At 47.3% G+C, this 16724-nt stretch overlaps 1 protein-coding gene across 1 annotated transcript in view; it reads left to right on the top strand.

Moving 5' to 3' along the window:
• The first annotated feature begins 1583 nt into the window (after positions 1–1583).
• The window catches only part of RIC8B (RIC8 guanine nucleotide exchange factor B), a 28702-nt gene continuing 13561 nt past the window's right edge, over positions 1584–16724 (top strand). Inside the window, exon 1 of the mRNA XM_073567834.1 lies at positions 1584–1808. Coding sequence (XP_073423935.1) covers positions 1725–1808 — 84 coding nt within the window. The 5' untranslated portion in view covers positions 1584–1724. The remainder of the gene's footprint in view (positions 1809–16724) is intronic.

The raw sequence follows: 16724 nt of genomic DNA, 5'->3' as shown, positions 1-16724 counted from the left end.
GATGAATCCCCTTTTCGATTGTTTGGGACATCTGGAAAACGGCTTGTTCGGAGAAGACCAGTGAGCGCTACCACCAGTCTTGTCTCATGCCAACTGTCAAGCATCCTGAAACCATTCATGTGTGGGGTTGCTTCTCAGCCAAGGGAATGGGCTCTCTCTCAGTCTTGCCTAAAAACACAGCCATGAATAAAGAATGGTACCAGAATGTCCTCCAAGAGCAACTTCTCCCAACCGTCCAAGAGCAGTTTGGCGATCAACAATGCCTTTTTCAACATGATGGAGCACCTTGCCATAAAGCAAAGGTGATAACTAAATGGCTCAGGGAACAAAACATAGAGATTTTGTGACCATGGCCTGGAAACTCCCCAGATCTTAATCCCATTGAGAACTTGTGGTCAATCATCAAGAGACGAGTGGACAAACAAAAACCTTCAAATTCAGACAAAATAAAAGCATTGATTTTGCAAGTATGGACTGCTATCAGTCAGGATTTGATCCAGAAGTTGATTGAGAGCATGCCAGGGAGAATTACAGAGGTCCTGAAGAAGAAGGGTCAACACTGCAAATATTGACTTGCTGCATTAACTCATTCTAACTGTCAATATAACCTTTTGCTACTCATAATATGATTGCAATTATATTTCTGTATGTGATAAAAACATCTGACAAACACACATAAAAACCAGAGGGCAGCAGATCATGTGAAAATATAATATTTGTGTCATTCTCAAAACGTTTGGCCATGACTGTACTGCAATACATATCTTTGAAAGTTGGGAAGTGTGCTCCTATGCATCTGCACGGTTATCCTGCCTACTCTAGAGAGGGGGAGAGGGCTCAAATCAAGGCTTTTGCTATGTGGCCCCATGACTTCTATAAACACCATGTGTCTCTCCATTCCTGAGTACTTCCACTTCTTCCTTGAATTTAAATCTAGTATTTATAGCCAAGTGGGTGTGGTGCACAAGAATCCACTGAAAGAGAAGAGTTGGTGACCACGCCTACTTGGATAATAAGGCTTAGCTCTATATACATGGAAGAGGCGGCCATATCTTAGGACTGGAGATGAGCAGGAACAAAAGAAAAACAACGTTGGATTCAGGAGAACAGCAGCGTTTACACCAGATTAAAAAAAAAAAAAAAAGCATCATCTGTACTGTTTGTGATGCAATACGTCCAGGGCCTGACACACTTAATTCTTTACAACCCCCAACTATTTGTCCCAATATCAATCTGCTGAGTCCAATGTCAAATTTTGCACTAAAATACTATTCTAAAAAATGGACATTTCCTTTAAATATGACAAAAATAGATAGCTTCTAAAATACTTTTTGTACCCTTACCATTCCCCCATCCATTACTGACATCAAATGGAAAAGAATAAAGAAAAAAAAAAATATGGCGGCCTCCAGCAATCCAGACACTACAACACTGGTTCAACGCATGCGCGCTCCTAACGCTCGCTTCATCCAATCATTGCAGCGCTAGCAGGAGACAGCTGGTTGGATCCAGGCAGGCAGCAGGTTAGGTCGAGCTCCGTACTATGAATGATCATCTTGGCTGCGCCTGCGCAGTCTGCCTTGTACGCGCCACACTAGGTAGAGCCAGCCGAGAGCAGCTGTAAAAACGAGGGCTGGTCAGTGCGCATGCGCAAATGAGTATGTAAAGAAGGAGGGGGGCAAAAAGGTTTTTGCTTCCTAGTTTGCTTTACTTTCTGCTCAGAGATGGACCTGGACGTGCTGCTGACGAGAATCAGGCCGGGGGACGATGCTGAGACTGAAGCAGCCCTGAAGGAGTTCAATGAGCTGGTGAGTGCAATAGCTTGCATTGTATATTGTGCAGCCATGACATGGTATACAGGGTGCAGGGCTGCAGAGGGGCCTCAGGGTGGACCCTGCCCAATACTAATAACCTAATGGCTTTATTTCCATAGCCACTACCTAATTGTCAGTGCTTTACCAGCACCTACCTATGTATTTCCTGTTTCCGTAGCACCGCCATATACTGTGGTGCTGTACAGGATGAGGCTGGTAATGTCACGTGTATAGTATACACAGGGACGCCATTCTCTTATGTGTTGTTTTTGGGGTGGGGTCGGGGAGTGCAATCCTGTCTCAGGTGGGATTTGAACCCAGGACCCCAGTTGTGAAATCATTGGGGGTCCGTGTCCGGAGTGGGTTGTATAGGATGTCGCTGTCTCCTCCCCCCCTTCGATTGTTTTATGATATCCTACAAATACCAAGAACTGGCGTGCAAACGGGTGGGTTTCAGCAAAAACACACCTGCCTCATCTGGCCAGGGTTAGAAAAGTCTCCGATCTCGGGGCCGCGTTCACACTCGTGTATATCACGGCCTTGACTGACTGCGGGTGTCCTGAGCCGACCTGAATAGTAGGTTAATGACAGGTGCTTGCGTAACAGCGACTCATCTCGGGTGCCGTTCACACCTGCGTTCTGTTCTTATGATTTTGATTTTAGGACCAGCAAAAAATTACAAAAAAAAAATGGCACCCCCTAAAAAAAAAAAGCTTATTGAATATGCCAAAAGCCTAACAATAATCACTCGACCACTTAAAAAAACCCCACGCTTTGGACTTGGCCCTTACCCATTTCATAGAGGTGGGGGAAACCAAAGACTGGGCATGTTGGATTTCAACATGTCCAATCTTTTGTCTTTTATGACTACCACCAGAAGTATTGATCAGGGGCTTGTTTATTTTCCCCTGCTTGGATAAATAAATGTGTCGGGGGGGCATAATCTGTAAAGGTTAGGTGTAATGTACTAGCGGATAAGCTTTTTGCGTGTATGAGATTTTCTTCTATACTTGACACTAGAACCAATTGTTCTCACCTGGCAGGTATCGCCTTACAATGCATGTATTATTACTAAGGTGAACGATCCAATTTCCAGGAAGAGACTGACTTACCCTAAAGTATTCACATACGTGAGTACAAGTGCAATTAAAGTAAACTTCCAGCCCTGGATACAAATGTAATCGGCCGGACAATTTTCATAGTGACCCAAACGTCTGGTACCGACGGCATCTAAGTTAGTGCTTTTTACCAATAGCCCCCCATCCCTTTCAATGTCAATGTGGCTCATGGGCTAATGGGGGGGGGGGGGGGAAAGACCCAGAACAGGCCCACATTGTCATCCTTTTGAGTAGAGTGTAACCCGTAGTCTTCATGGCTACTGAAATGTTACTTGTTTTTAGGTTTTGTTTTTTTTTTGGTTCGTTTTTTTTTTTTTGAGCAATAGGTTGCTTTTTGTTAAAGGCAGTGGAGTCTCTGGGTTTCTCTAAAACTCACACTTAAATTATCCTGTATTGTACTACAGAGCTGCACTCACTATTCTGCTGGTGCAGTCACTGTGTACATACATTACATTACTGATCCTGAGTTACATCCTGTATTATACCCCAGAGCTGCACTCACTATTCTGCTGGTGGAGTCACTGTGTACATACATTACATTACTGATCCTGAGTTACAGCCTGTATTATACACCAGAGCTGCACTCACTATTCTGCTGGTGCAATCACTGTGTACATACATTACATTACTGATCCTGAGTTACCTCCTGTATTATACACCAGAGCTGCACTAACTATTCTGCTGGTGCAGTCACTGTGTACATACGTTACTGATCCTGAGTTACGTCCTGTATTACACCCCAGAGCTGCACTCACTATTCTGCTGGTGCAGTCACTCTGTACATACATTACATTACTGATCCTTAGTTACATCCTGTATTATACCCCAGAGCTGCACTCACTATTGTGCTGGTGCAGTCACGGTATGCATACATTACATTACTGATCCTGAGTTACATCCTGTATTATACTCCAGAGCTGCACTCACTATTCTGATGGTGCAGTCACTGTGTACATACATTACATTACTGATCCTTAGTTACATCCTGTATTATACCCCAGAGCTGCACTCACTATTGTGCTGGTGGAGTCATGGTATGCATACAATACTTATCCTGGGTTACATCCTTTGCGAGATATATCTATTTTATACTCCAGGGCTGCATTCAGCATACTACAAGCTTCAGAACTGAGCTCTCCTAGTATTTCTTGTTGGCTCGGTTTCTGTTCAGAATTTGCTCTGGCATTTACCCAGTCACTGTATACTAAAATCATGTGTGGGGAATAATCATTTGCGTTATGGGAGCTTAGCTGAGATGAGTTTCGTTGCAAGGAAAGCGGCAGAATTGTGATTGCAGCTCTGAAGCGTACAACTGGATGTCAAGTAGGTTTCAACCATGTAACTGTCTAGATATTATTTCTTTCTTTCAAAATCGCCACATGGTGCTGGTGGTACTTGTCATTAGTGGGTTCCCTCCTTGGGTATCATTTCCTACAAACCATTAGGAAAGCAGATATATTGCCGTCATTCCCTGCTCCTGGAATGTTGCTACATCTATACAAGGAAGTGGCTTCTATGCAAGCGCCCAATCCTGTATAGCCACCTCGCCTGTCCCAGCCTTCCCATCTGCGTTGTGGCGTAGCTTAGAGGTGCCGTGGCCTCACTGACAGACCCCATTGACTTTCAGCAAGTCTGATCCTTACCAGGTGTCGCAGGTACATAGATGACCTTTTCATGGCTCGTCAATCTGATGTATCTGCCGTGCATTTTCATTGACTATCTAAATCTCAATCCCTTTTAACCTTCTCTTTACAATAAATCAACTTCACTCCATTGAATTTTTGGATTAAACCCACCATGCAGGCTATAACAGTAGGAGAGATCACAATCACATGAACTGGACACAGTTGCAATCCAGAAGAAGATTTCCATATGGAAGTTCAGCAAATACAACACAGATTTAAAGGGGTCTAGAATGACGGTGTGACTGCAGACTTGTGAATCCTCTCGTGCAACCACTAGACAGGTTCTGCCCAGGAGTATGCATATCACATATTTGACCGCCGTTCCTGGCGCAGACACCGCTGCGAAGATTCAAAAGTGTGCGGCCTCACAGAAAGTGTGCGGCCTCACAGAAAGTGTGCGGCCTCACAGAAAGTGTGCGGCCTCACCCTGCACGGTGCCCACGCGCTTTTTTTTTTTTTTCTTTTTTTTTTCAAGTGACAAAAGCAAATTTGGTTGTCATCCAAGAGATTTTTCACATACGGTTTGCACCCTTGTAAGATATGTCAAGTAGTGAAACTGTGTGTAAAACATTCTGTGACTCCTTAGAAAAGGAGAACTTTTAAATAAAGTGTTTTATTAAATGCAAATTTAAAATTTGTAGGTTGTACTACACGACAACTAAAACTAAATTTTAGCATAGCATCCTGAAAAAACACAAACGCCCAATACCTGACTTGTCTAATAAGCGACAGTTTACACTCAAATGTTTGACTGTTTTCTGCATTGGTTTCATGGATTTTGTCAATGTTTACATACATGTTATGTGACGTATCTGCCAAGCCCTATTTCACGCTACATTTGTTGATCGCTCTCTATCCTGGTTTTGTCTCTAGATAAATAAAAAAGTTTCTCTTTTATGTAGAAGCGATGAGACACAGTGGCATGTAAAAGTTTTTGCACCCCCCTCGGTCAAAGTTCCTGTTATTGTGAACAGTAGAAGATATATTTCTTTTGTATTTTAAGCAAAAAGACTATTTTTTTTTTTTTAAAAATTACAAAAAATGGTCTGATGTGAAAGTTTTGGCACCCTGCATGGTTAGTACCCAGTTGCACCCCCTTTTCGAAAGTGTCACAGCTTGTAAACACTTTTTGTAGCCTGACAAGAGTCTCTCCAATTCTTTTTGAGGGTTTTTCATCCATTCTTCCTAGGAAAATTCTTCCAGTTCTGTGAGATTCCTGGGGCGTCTTGCTTGCTCTGCTGTTTTGGGGTCTAGACACAGATTTTCAATGATGTTCAGATCAGGGGACTGTGAGGGATCCAGAAACTGAATCCTCATATTTCTCTAGTCACCTTCCACGACAGCCATATCTGAGGATGTCTCCCCACCCTAATGGGGGACAGGAAATGCACAAGAGGTTAAATAGCTCTCCCCTTCCTGCTATCTCCAGTGTTTTTCCTGTCCCCTATGGGGCATGAAGAGTTCCTGATGGTGCTGCCGTGGCCGGCGACCGGAGGCACTACAACATCAGATACCTGTAACGCCGGGCAGTCAACGGTCGGGGACTCTGCTCTCCTCCATAGGAAGGCTGCTCCCGTCTCCTCTGGTGGTACTCGGGACCCTTGCCTGCCCCTCCTGCGCCCCCTCAGCGGGGTAAAGCGAGGCGGTGCTGTGCGGCCAGGGTCCTCCTGGAGCTCCCAGGCGTTCTCCTTCCCATGTGGCATGCGATCCGGGCGTGCACACCGGAGGTGGCGTCGGAACCGGCGCCGAACTTCCGGTTTGCCTTCCAAACGCACGTGCGGCCTGTGGGCGCAGTCCGGGGCCCCAGCCACCGGCCCTTCTGGGCTTAGCGTGGCTGCTCTCCTCAGGCAGCCGCTAAGCAGCTTGAGGCGGGCCGGGACCAGAATGGAGTACCGCCGAGCAGCTGGGGAATTCAGCTGTGGGGAGGGGTGATTGAAATGACCCCCACCCGTGGACCGAGGGGAGGAGGAGCACACAACACGCTGGATGGACCTCGGTTATTCTAATCCTGGTCTTGGTGTGTCCATGTAAGGCCATTATCTGTACAGTGACTGTGGCAGACTGACCATGGACGGCGACAAACCCGTACTGCCTGCTACTGCGGAGCACAGCGTCACCCTCCTACGGTAAGTAGCAGGGTGGGTCCCCCCTTTTCTGTCCAGAGTAGTCTCGGAGGTGGCTTAGTATGCCTTCTCTCTCTTGTAGAGAGACAAGGCCTCTGACCCTAAAAAGAATAAACCAGGTGTGGTTCCAGGCTTCCCTCTTTATATAGGAGAAGCTTTGTCAGCCCTGCACGGACGATGTATTACGTACAGAGCAGCCCTCCCTACTGGACAGTATAAAAACTCTCATCGGACAAGAAGTCCAATCTTCTAAGACAACGTTTCCCAGCCACAGCCCCCTCCTGCTAGGAGGAAATCGGCACCTGTGGAATCTGATTGACTCCGGCGAATTTGATGCCTCTAACTCAGAGGATGCTTGGGAAAATGAGGGTTCCACTTCCACCGTCAGATCTGGGAATACTATTTCTCTTCCGAAGGTGCCTCCGGCCATTCTAGGATGAGCGTGACTACATTCGTCACGGCTGCTAAGCAGCTTGAGGCTGGGCCGGGATGGGAATGAGAGACCAGATTAGTTAGTAAGGGAGGAGGAAGGGGAATTCTCTACAGTTGTGGCCAAAAGTATTGACACCCCTGCAACTCTGTCAGATAATACTCAGTTTCTTCCTGAAAATGATTGCAAACACATTCTTCGGTATTATCTTCATTTAATTTGTCTTAAATGAAAAAAACACAAAAGAGAATGAAGCAAAAGGCAAAACATTGATCATTTCACACAAAACTCCAAAAATGGGCCAGACAAAAGTATTGGCACCCTCAGCCTAATACCTGGTTGCACAACCTTTAGCCAAAATAACTGCGACCAACCGCTTCTGGTAACCATCAATGAGTTTCTTACAATGCTCTGCTGGAATTTTAGACCATTCTTCTTTGGCAAACTGCTCCAGGTCCCTGATATTTGAAGGCTGCCTTCTCCAAACTGCCATTTTTAGATCTCTCCACAGGTGTTCTATGGGATTCAGGTCCAGACCTCATTGCTGGCCACCTTAGAAGTCTCCAGTGCTTTCTCTCAAACCATTTTCTTGTGCTTTTTGAAGTGTGTTTTGGGTCATTGTCCTCCTGGAAGACCCATGACCTCTGAGGGAGACCCAGCTTTCTCACACTGGGCCCTACATTATGCAGCAAAATTTGTTGGTAGTCTTCAGACTTAATAATGCCATGCGCACGGTCAAGCAGTCCAGTGCCAGAGGCAGCAAAGCAACCCCAAAACATCAGGGAACCTCCGCCATGTTTGACTGTAGGGACCGTGTTCTTTTCTTTGAATGCCTCTTTTTTTTTTTTTTTTTTTTTTTTTTTTTTTCTCCTGTAAACTATGTTGATGCCTTTGCCCAAAAAGCTGTACTTTTGTCTCATCTGACCAGAGAACATTCTTCCAAAACGTCTTAGGCTTTTTCAGGTAAGTTTTGGCAAACTCCAGCCTGGCTTTTTTATGTCTCGGGGTAAGAAGTGGGGTCTTCCTGGGTCTCCTACCATAGTCCCTTTTCATTCAGACGCCGACGGATAGTACGGGTTGACACTGTTGTACCCTCGGACTGCAGGGCAGCTTGAACTTGTTTGGATGTTAGTCGAGGTTCTTTATCCAGCATCCGCACAATCTTGCGTTGAAATCTCTTGTCAATTTTTCTTTTCCGTCCACATCTAGGGAGGTTAGCCACAGTGCCATGGGCTTTAAACTTCTTGATGACACTGCGCACGGTAGACACAGGAACATTCAGGTCTTTGGAAATGGACTTGTAGCCTTGAGATTGCTCATTCTTCCTCACAATTTGGTTTCTCAAGTCCTCAGACAGTTCCTCGGTCTTCTTTTTTTTTTCCATGCTCAATGTGGTACACACAAGGACACAGGACAGAGGTTGAGTCAACTTTAATCCATGTCAACTGGCTGCAAGTGTGATTTAGTTATTGCCAACACCTGTTAGGTGCCACAGGTAAGTTACAGGTGCTGCTAATTACACAAGTTAGAGAAGCATCACATGATTTTTCGAACAGTGCCAATACTTTTGTCCACCCTCTTTTTTATGTTTGGTGTGGAATTATATCCAATTTGGCTTTAGGACAATTCTTTTTGTGTGTTTTCATTTAAGACAAATTAAATGAAGATAATACCAAAGAATTTGTGTTTGCAATCATTTTCAGGAGGAAACTGAGTATTATCTGACAGAATTGCTGGGGTGTCAATACGTTTGGCCACAGCTGTATATAAGATGAGATGTTTGGAGGGGCTGAAGCCTAAAGCCCCAAAGGGGTTTCCCATTCACGGCTGGTAATGGGCCCCTCCCGAGAGAGACTTAGTTTCACCGCAGAATTGAGGAATCGGTTTTTCCCTTGGACGGAGATTGCTCCTTATGGGAAGCCCCTAAAGTGGACGTGCAGGAGAGCGGCTCTTCCATTTAAGGGCAACTCTCAATTGCAAGCTTGCTCAGGAAATCCTGAGACGCCTCCACAACCCTGCATAAGGCCAATATAGCCTCTATGTGTGTAGCTGGGTTCCTGTCTGCTGGTGGCGTACGTTGGAGGATCACCTCACTCAGGGGACCTCCTGGGAAGAAACCCTTGACTCTTTCCCTATTACAAAAACGACAGGGTTCCTAGCGGATGCTTCCGCTAAGTCCGTCCAGGTAGCAGCAAAATCTGTGGTGCCAACCGACCCTTCTAGGTACGTCAGGTGGCGGCTGCTAAGCAGTTTGGGCTGGGACCCGAATGGGAGACCAGCCTGCAATTGCAGATCATGGGTCATGCATTTACCTCTCCAACTCTGTGGCTGAAAGCTTGGGGAGGAGACTTTGTCAAATGTCTGTTTCCCTTTTAGGGAAATTATGTAGCCCAGCTCTGGATGATATCCTAGAGAAAGCCACTGATAAAAAGTCTCTTCCGGAACCTAGGAAACAATTTTTTTCGTCTCCCTCCCCGTGACCAGTCCTCCCAGAATTCACGGTTCTCCGGTCGGGGGCCAACCCTTGAATTTCATAGATTGTTGCAATCCATAACCTCAAACCAATGGGTTATTCGCACCTTTCACGATGGCCTGATATTGAGGTTCGAGAGTCTTCCCCTTCAATGCCTTGACCTGTTTCACACTTCCGTTTTTTCAAATCCGTCAAAATCCGTTGTTTTCCGTAAAAAAACGGATCCGCCATTTTTTGCAGGATCCGTTTTTTTTGTCCCATAGACTTCCATTACGGTTACCGCGGATCCGTCAAAAAAACGGATCCGTTTTTTTTAAAAACGGATCCGTTGGCATCCGTTTCCGTCAAAAAAGCAGAAACGGATCCGTTTGGCGGACACAAAAACGGAAGTGTGAAACAGGCCTAAGAGTGACGTCCTTGCAGGCGTACCTCCAAAAATCCTTGCTGTCAGACATAAAGACACTTCTGCAAGGCGATCTCCCCAGTGCATGACTGCTCCCGTCAGGTGTCAATTGCTAAGCAGCTTGAAGCAGGTCCGGGACCAGAATGGGAGACCAGCGGGCAAATCAACATGATGGGCAGAGGCCACTACTCTCGCCTCTTCGTAATTGTAAAACCCTCAGGAAAGCAGGGTTATAATAAACTTAAAACCCTTGAACCAAGTGGTAAAGTATAGATGATTCAGGATGGAGTCTGTTAAGTCGGCAGTCCCCCTCATAGGACAAACTGGGTGTTGGCCACAATAGACCTGAGGGATGCTTACTATCATGTCCCAATTCATCCAGACCACAGGGAATTCCTCAGGTTTGTGGTTTTTTTTTTTTTTTGTTTTTTTTTCTTCCAGGGTCCCCGGGTTAACCACTATCAGTTCAATGTCCTGCTGTTTGGGGTGTCATCAGCCCCTCGAGTGTTTACCAAGATAATGGCAGAGGCAATGATCTTCATTTGTCAGCAGGGGATTTGCATTGTCCCATACCTAGACGCCCTTCTAATAAGGTCTCCATCCTCGTCTCGCCTGAACCAGGATGTAGGAAAGTCCCTGGAGATTTTACAGTCCTTGGGTTGGATCCCCAACCTGGAGAAATCAGACCTTCTTCCTTCGTCAGGGAAGAAGTTCTTAGGGATACTCCTGGACTCAGGAAGGCGAACATCTTTCTTACCCAGGGAACGACAACTTGACCTTGTTCAGAGGTCCTCCAGGTTTGGAGACCAGAGAGCACCAACCCTGAGACTCAAATGTCCATCCTAGGTTCACTTACAGCGTGCGTCCAAACTGTTTCCTGGGCTCAAGCCCTTACTCGGTTCCTTCGGTCCTATGTACTCCGGTGTTCGAAGAAGTATCGGAACACTCTGACCAAGAGAACCTTTTTTCCTGGTCATGTGAAGGCGTCTCTCCTATGGTGGCTGGACTACCAGAACCTCCAGTGGGGTGTCAGCTGGGATCAGCTCTCCCTGAAACTTGTCACCACAGACGCCAGTCAGAGAGTCTGGGGTGCTATAGTGGAGAAATCACACTTCCAGGGGGTATGGCCCCCAGATGTCAGAGCCAGCTCCTCAAATGTGAGAGAACTGAAAACTGTGGAGGAAGCGTCGAAAGCAGCATCAACCCTTGTCCAAATCATCATGTACGTGTCTGCCCTGACAATACGACTACAGTGTCCTACATCCGACACCAAGGAGGCACGACATTCTTCTAAAAAATTGGTAGCTGCAAGAAGTTTTTCTTGGGCAGAGAAACGTCTGTTGTCCATATCAGCAGGCGAACTTCCTCAGCAGGAAGGACGTTCATTCCTGGGAATGGAGCCTAGACCAAACAGTATTTTTTCCTCTGGTGTCAAGGTGGAGAAATCCCGATGTGGACCCTTTTTGCCAGCGGTCAAAACGCAAAGGTGGAAACTTTTTTCCCTCAGTCCCACTGACGGAGCGTGGGGAATAGATGCCTTCTCCCATCTGTGGCAGTTCAATCTGGCTTAGACCTTCCCTCTGATTCCCACGGTAGCGAGAACACTGCAGAAGATACAGGCATAACAAGTCGCTACAATCCTAGTGGCTCCCTTGTGGCCAGGGAAAAGCTGGTACGGAGCCCTACGGAACATGGCTCAGGAAGGCCCAATACTTCTGCCCCTAGAGGGCCAGTCTCCTTTATTAAGACCCTCCTACTGCACCCAGACCCGCACAGAATGAATTTTGCGGCCTGGCTACTGGAGCCGGAATTCTAATGGCTTAAGGCCTTTCCGAGGAAGTGGTCCAAGCTCTACAGGACCACCAGCCATTCTAGGCTAAGTATGACTAACGCTATTTACGGGAAGGTTTGGAAGATGTTCTCATCTTGATGTGCCCTGGACCCCTTCATCCTAATATCATACAGATCTTAGAATTTCTTCAAGACGGCTTAGTTGTAGGGCTCACTCCTAGTACACTAAAGGTACAGGTGTCAGCTCTTAGTTCATTTTACAATGAAGATCTGGCAAGCCATCGATGGATCAAGCGATTCATAACCTCAGCAACTAGAATCTGTCCCAGACTCTGTAGTCAGTTTCTCCTTGGGACTTGAACCTAGTTCTCAAAGGCTTGACCAGGGAACTGTTTGAGCCACTGTCTTCCACGGCTCTGGAAAATTTAACACTGAAAACTGTGTTTTTGGTTGCAATTACTACCGCAAGGCGCATAGGAGAATTACAGGCCCTTTCAATACAGGAGCCATACTTGACCATCACGGAAGATAGCATCTTCCTAAGGTTAAATCCCTCCTTTATGCCTAAGGTAGTCTCAAACTTTCATAGGTTCCAGGACATTGTATTACCTTCCTTCTGTACAAACCCCCTCCAACACGAAAGAAGGATTCCATACCCTCGACATCTGTACAGTAGTTCTCTTCTACCTCCAGCAGGCAGAGTTGGAGGATGGACCAGATTTTATTTATTCAAATTTCCGGTCGGAATGATGGCAAAAATGACAATCCCGAATTGGATCAGGCAAGCTATTGGCCTCACCTACTCGTCACAGAACGTTCCTCCTACATCTCTGAAAGCCCACTCTACTCGTCAGTATCAACATCATGGGCAGGATGAGGGGACGCATCTTCTGAGCAGATATGCAAAGCCGCCACCTGGTCGTCTGTACATACATTCACCAGACACTATACACTAACGTTCAACAGGGATTTAACGTTTGGCAGACGTGTTCTGCAGACTGTTGTCCCTCCCTAAGAAATTAGTTGTTGGTATTCCTCCGATATGGCTGTCATGGAAGGTGACTAGAGAAAATAGAATTAGTCTTACCGGTAATTCGGTTTCTAGGAACCTTCCACGACAGCACTAATTTCCCTCCCTATCTGATACTCTTAATGGATGATTCCTACACCTTGGTGGTAACTATACGTACATGCTAGTGTGTCCAGAAAAACACTGGAGATAACCCTCCCCTTTCTGCTATTTAACCTCTTGTGCATTTCCTGTCCCCCTTTAGGGCGGGGAGACATCCTCCGATATGGCTGTTGTGGAAGGTTCCTAGAAACCGAATTACCGGTAAGGCTAAGTGCGGAAATTACCGCGAGAACTCCGGAGTTCCATTCCGCGGGAAAATCGCATTTTAAATTCCCGCGGGAAAAACTAGCATTTTGCAAGCGTATTTAGCTTGCAAAATGCTAGCGTTTTCCAAGCGATCTGTAGCATCGCTTGGAGAACTGATTGACAGGTTGGTCACACTCGTCAAACATAGTGTTTGACGAGTGTGACCAACTTTTTACTACTGAGGCCGCCTATGCAGCATCAGTAGTAAAAGATAGAATGCAAAAATAAAAAATAGTGTTATTCTCACCTTCCGGCGTCCCACGCATCCGTTCCCAGTAATCCTTTGCGAAAATGCCCGCGATGACGTCCGTTCTCGCGGGATCGCGATGTCTCGCGGTAATTCGCGATGACCGCGAGACTTCGCGATCCCGCGAGACTGGATGTCATCGCGGGCATTTTCGCAAAGGATTACTGGGAACGGATGCGTGGAGAGAGGCGGGAAGGCTGCGCGGGATGCCGGAAGGTGAGAATAACAATATTTTTTTATTTTAAATTCTATTTTTTTTACAGGGATATGGTACCCAAAGCCCGGAGGACAGTCTCCTCTCCTCCGGACCATGGGTACCATCCGCAATTGTTCTGCTTACTTTCCGCATGGTGTGCACAGCCACATGCGGTAAGTAAGCGGAACAATGCATTCCTATGGGTGCGGGATCGCCGCGATTCCGCAAATTAATGAGCATGCTGCGTTTTTTACCGCGAAGCGATTCCGCTGCGGTATAAACCGCAGCATTAGCACAGCATTGCGGAATCCCATAGGAATGCATGGGATGCTTATTTTTCGCGGCAAAATCGCACGGTTAAAACCGCCGCGGAAACGCGAAAAAAACGCCACGTGTGAACTCAGCCTAATTCTATTTTTAGTGATGCAATTTTTTTCTGCATTTAAGGGGAACTTGTCAATGGGTTTTTGGTCACCCAACATGATGTAGGGAATAAACCCTGATTCCAGTGATTACCATTTCACTTATTGGGCTGCAGGTCTAGCAGTCCTCTGACTGTGGGGCTCTGTATAATCCCGTCTACACCACTGATTAACACTGTGCATAGGCAAAATCTGGGGGTGCGGTTATACAGTGCCTGCTTTTTCATCAAAACTACAGCAAGCAGCCTACTAACTGACACATTGCTGTAATCTGGGTCTCTTTTTGTACATTATCCTGCTCACATTACATGGCAAAAAAACTGGCCACACATTCTCTTAAAGATGTCAGTACCTCTTTATAATGCTGTTTGACCCCCCCAATACAACAGCAGGTTTTGTTCGTGCACTTTTATTATTGATCGACGATAACTCTGTCTTCGTGGGTGAATTCTACAGACGTCAGTGCTGCTTTTGGCATAGACAAAGTGTTTGATCTGTGCCAGATGACGTACTTTGTGATCTTTGCAAGCCCAGCCTACACTGTGAGGAGCTGCCATGTGATATCCTGAATACCTATTTCCATAAAATATACTTTTTTTTTTTTTTTTTTTTTTTATGCTTTTTAGTCTACATTTAGCTACCTTTTACCAGGCTTTAAAAAGAGGAAAAAAATACTGTTAAATCTACATGAACAGGTAATGAATATTTCAGGAGGATGTGAAACGCGTGGCTGGAATATACAGTGCGCTCTGCGGGGAGGACTCCTCTGTATAAATAAGTAAACAGGATTTTGGAATCCACTTTCATACCCGGTGAGAGAACTTGACAGCGGAATATACTTCAGATTAGCACTTGTGTATATGTGTGTGTGTGTATATATATATATATATTTTACATGGCTTTATTGGAACTTTACCTCTTTAAAATGGTAACCAATAGAGCATGAGACTGGGCCCACAGCATGAACTTGTGGTTCTCTGTGGCTGACATGGTTCTTAAACCTTGGTCCTAAGGGCTGGGTTGTTTGGGTGATGGTCATGTCTACTTGCTTCAGTGGGATTATGGGTGTGAGTAGCGGGTATCTTGTGCACCTGTACTAGTTATTACAATTGGATAGGTGCGCTCTCTCGTTTGCTTGCTGGCCCGCCGCGCTCTCTCGTTTGCTTGCTGGCCCGCCGCGCTCTCTCGTTTGCTTGCTGGCCCGCCGCGCTCTCTCGTTTGCTTGCTGGCCCGCCGCGCTCTCTCGTTTGCTTGCTGGCCCGCCGCGCTCTCTCGTTTGCTTGCTGGCCCGCCGCGCTCTCTCGTTTGCTTGCTGGCCCGCCGCGCTCTCGCGTTTGCTTGCTGGCCCGCCGCGCTCTCGCGTTTGCTTGCTGGCCCGCCGCGCTCTCGCGTTTGCTTGCTGGCCCGCCGCGCTCTCGCGTTTGCTTGCTGGCCCGCCGCGCTCTCGCGTTTGCTTGCTGGCCCGCCGCGCTCTCGCGTTTGCTTGCTGGCCCGCCGCGCTCTCGCGTTTGCTTGCTGGCCTGCCGCGCTCTCGCGTTTGCTTGCTGGCCCGCCGCGCTCTCGCGTTTGCTTGCTGGCCCGCCGCGCTCTCGCGTTTGCTTGCTGGCCCGCCGCGCTCTCGCGTTTGCTTGCTGGCCCGCCGCGCTCTCGCGTTTGCTTGCTGGCCCGCCGCGCTCTCGCGTTTGCTTGCTGGCCCGCCGCGCTCTCGCGTTTGCTTGCTGGCCCGCCGCGCTCTCGCGTTTGCTTGCTGGCCCGCCGCGCTCTCGCGTTTGCTTGCTGGCCCGCCGCGCTCTCGCGTTTGCTTGCTGGCCCGCCGCGCTCTCGCGTTTGCTTGCTGGCCCGCCGCGCTCTCGCGTTTGCTTGCTGGCCCGCCGCGCTCTCGCGTTTGCTTGCTGGCCCGCCGCGCTCTCGCGTTTGCTTGCTGGCCCGCCGCGCTCTCGCGTTTGCTTGCTGGCCCGCCGCGCTCTCGCGTTTGCTTGCTGGCCCGCCGCGCTCTCTCGTTTGCTTGCTGGCCCGCCGCGCTCTCTCGTTTGCTTGCTGGCCCGCCGCGCTCTCTCGTTTGCTTGCTGGCCCGCCGCGCTCTCTCGTTTGCTTGCTGGCCCGCCGCGCTCTCGCGTTTGCTTGCTGGCCCGCCGCGCTCTCGCGTTTGCTTGCTGGCCCGCTGCGCTCTCGGATTACACCTTAAAGACCTACATGGTTGGGGGGAGTGGGTGCCCTAGTGTGCCTGCATATTTGTCCTAAAATATTCTGTCTAGCTTGTGGGATGACTGCATCTAGTCAGTTAAGAACCAAGTAAAAAGACCCTAAACGCATCCCCCATAATTGTGACACATATCAATTCTCCCCCCCCCCCCAAGTGTGGCACATTCATCAAATCTAATGAGCAATCCCTTTTAACAGGATCGAGCAGTAATTCCAAGCTGCCATCAATGTAGTAATGCATTTACAGGAGGAATAATAGAGGAACAGTCATATTATAAGGAATGCAAATGCTTTTTTTTTTCTACGTCGGGCATATCAGAAGAGTGAGCAGGCCGTCATTAGTTATTCTGATTGCCAGTCTGTAAATCACTGTTGATAGGTGTTTATATATAATTTTATCTCTTTATTACCTTTCTCTTGTTAATCTACTCTGTATTTTCTC

This window comes from Dendrobates tinctorius, unplaced genomic scaffold (assembly GCF_039654945.1).
Source record: "Dendrobates tinctorius isolate UK_male_01 unplaced genomic scaffold, ASM3965494v1 ptg000020l, whole genome shotgun sequence".
Taxonomy (NCBI): Eukaryota; Metazoa; Chordata; class Amphibia; order Anura; family Dendrobatidae; genus Dendrobates; species Dendrobates tinctorius.
Note: the sequence above shows the minus strand (reverse complement) of the source record. Positions and strands in the feature narration are given on the sequence as shown.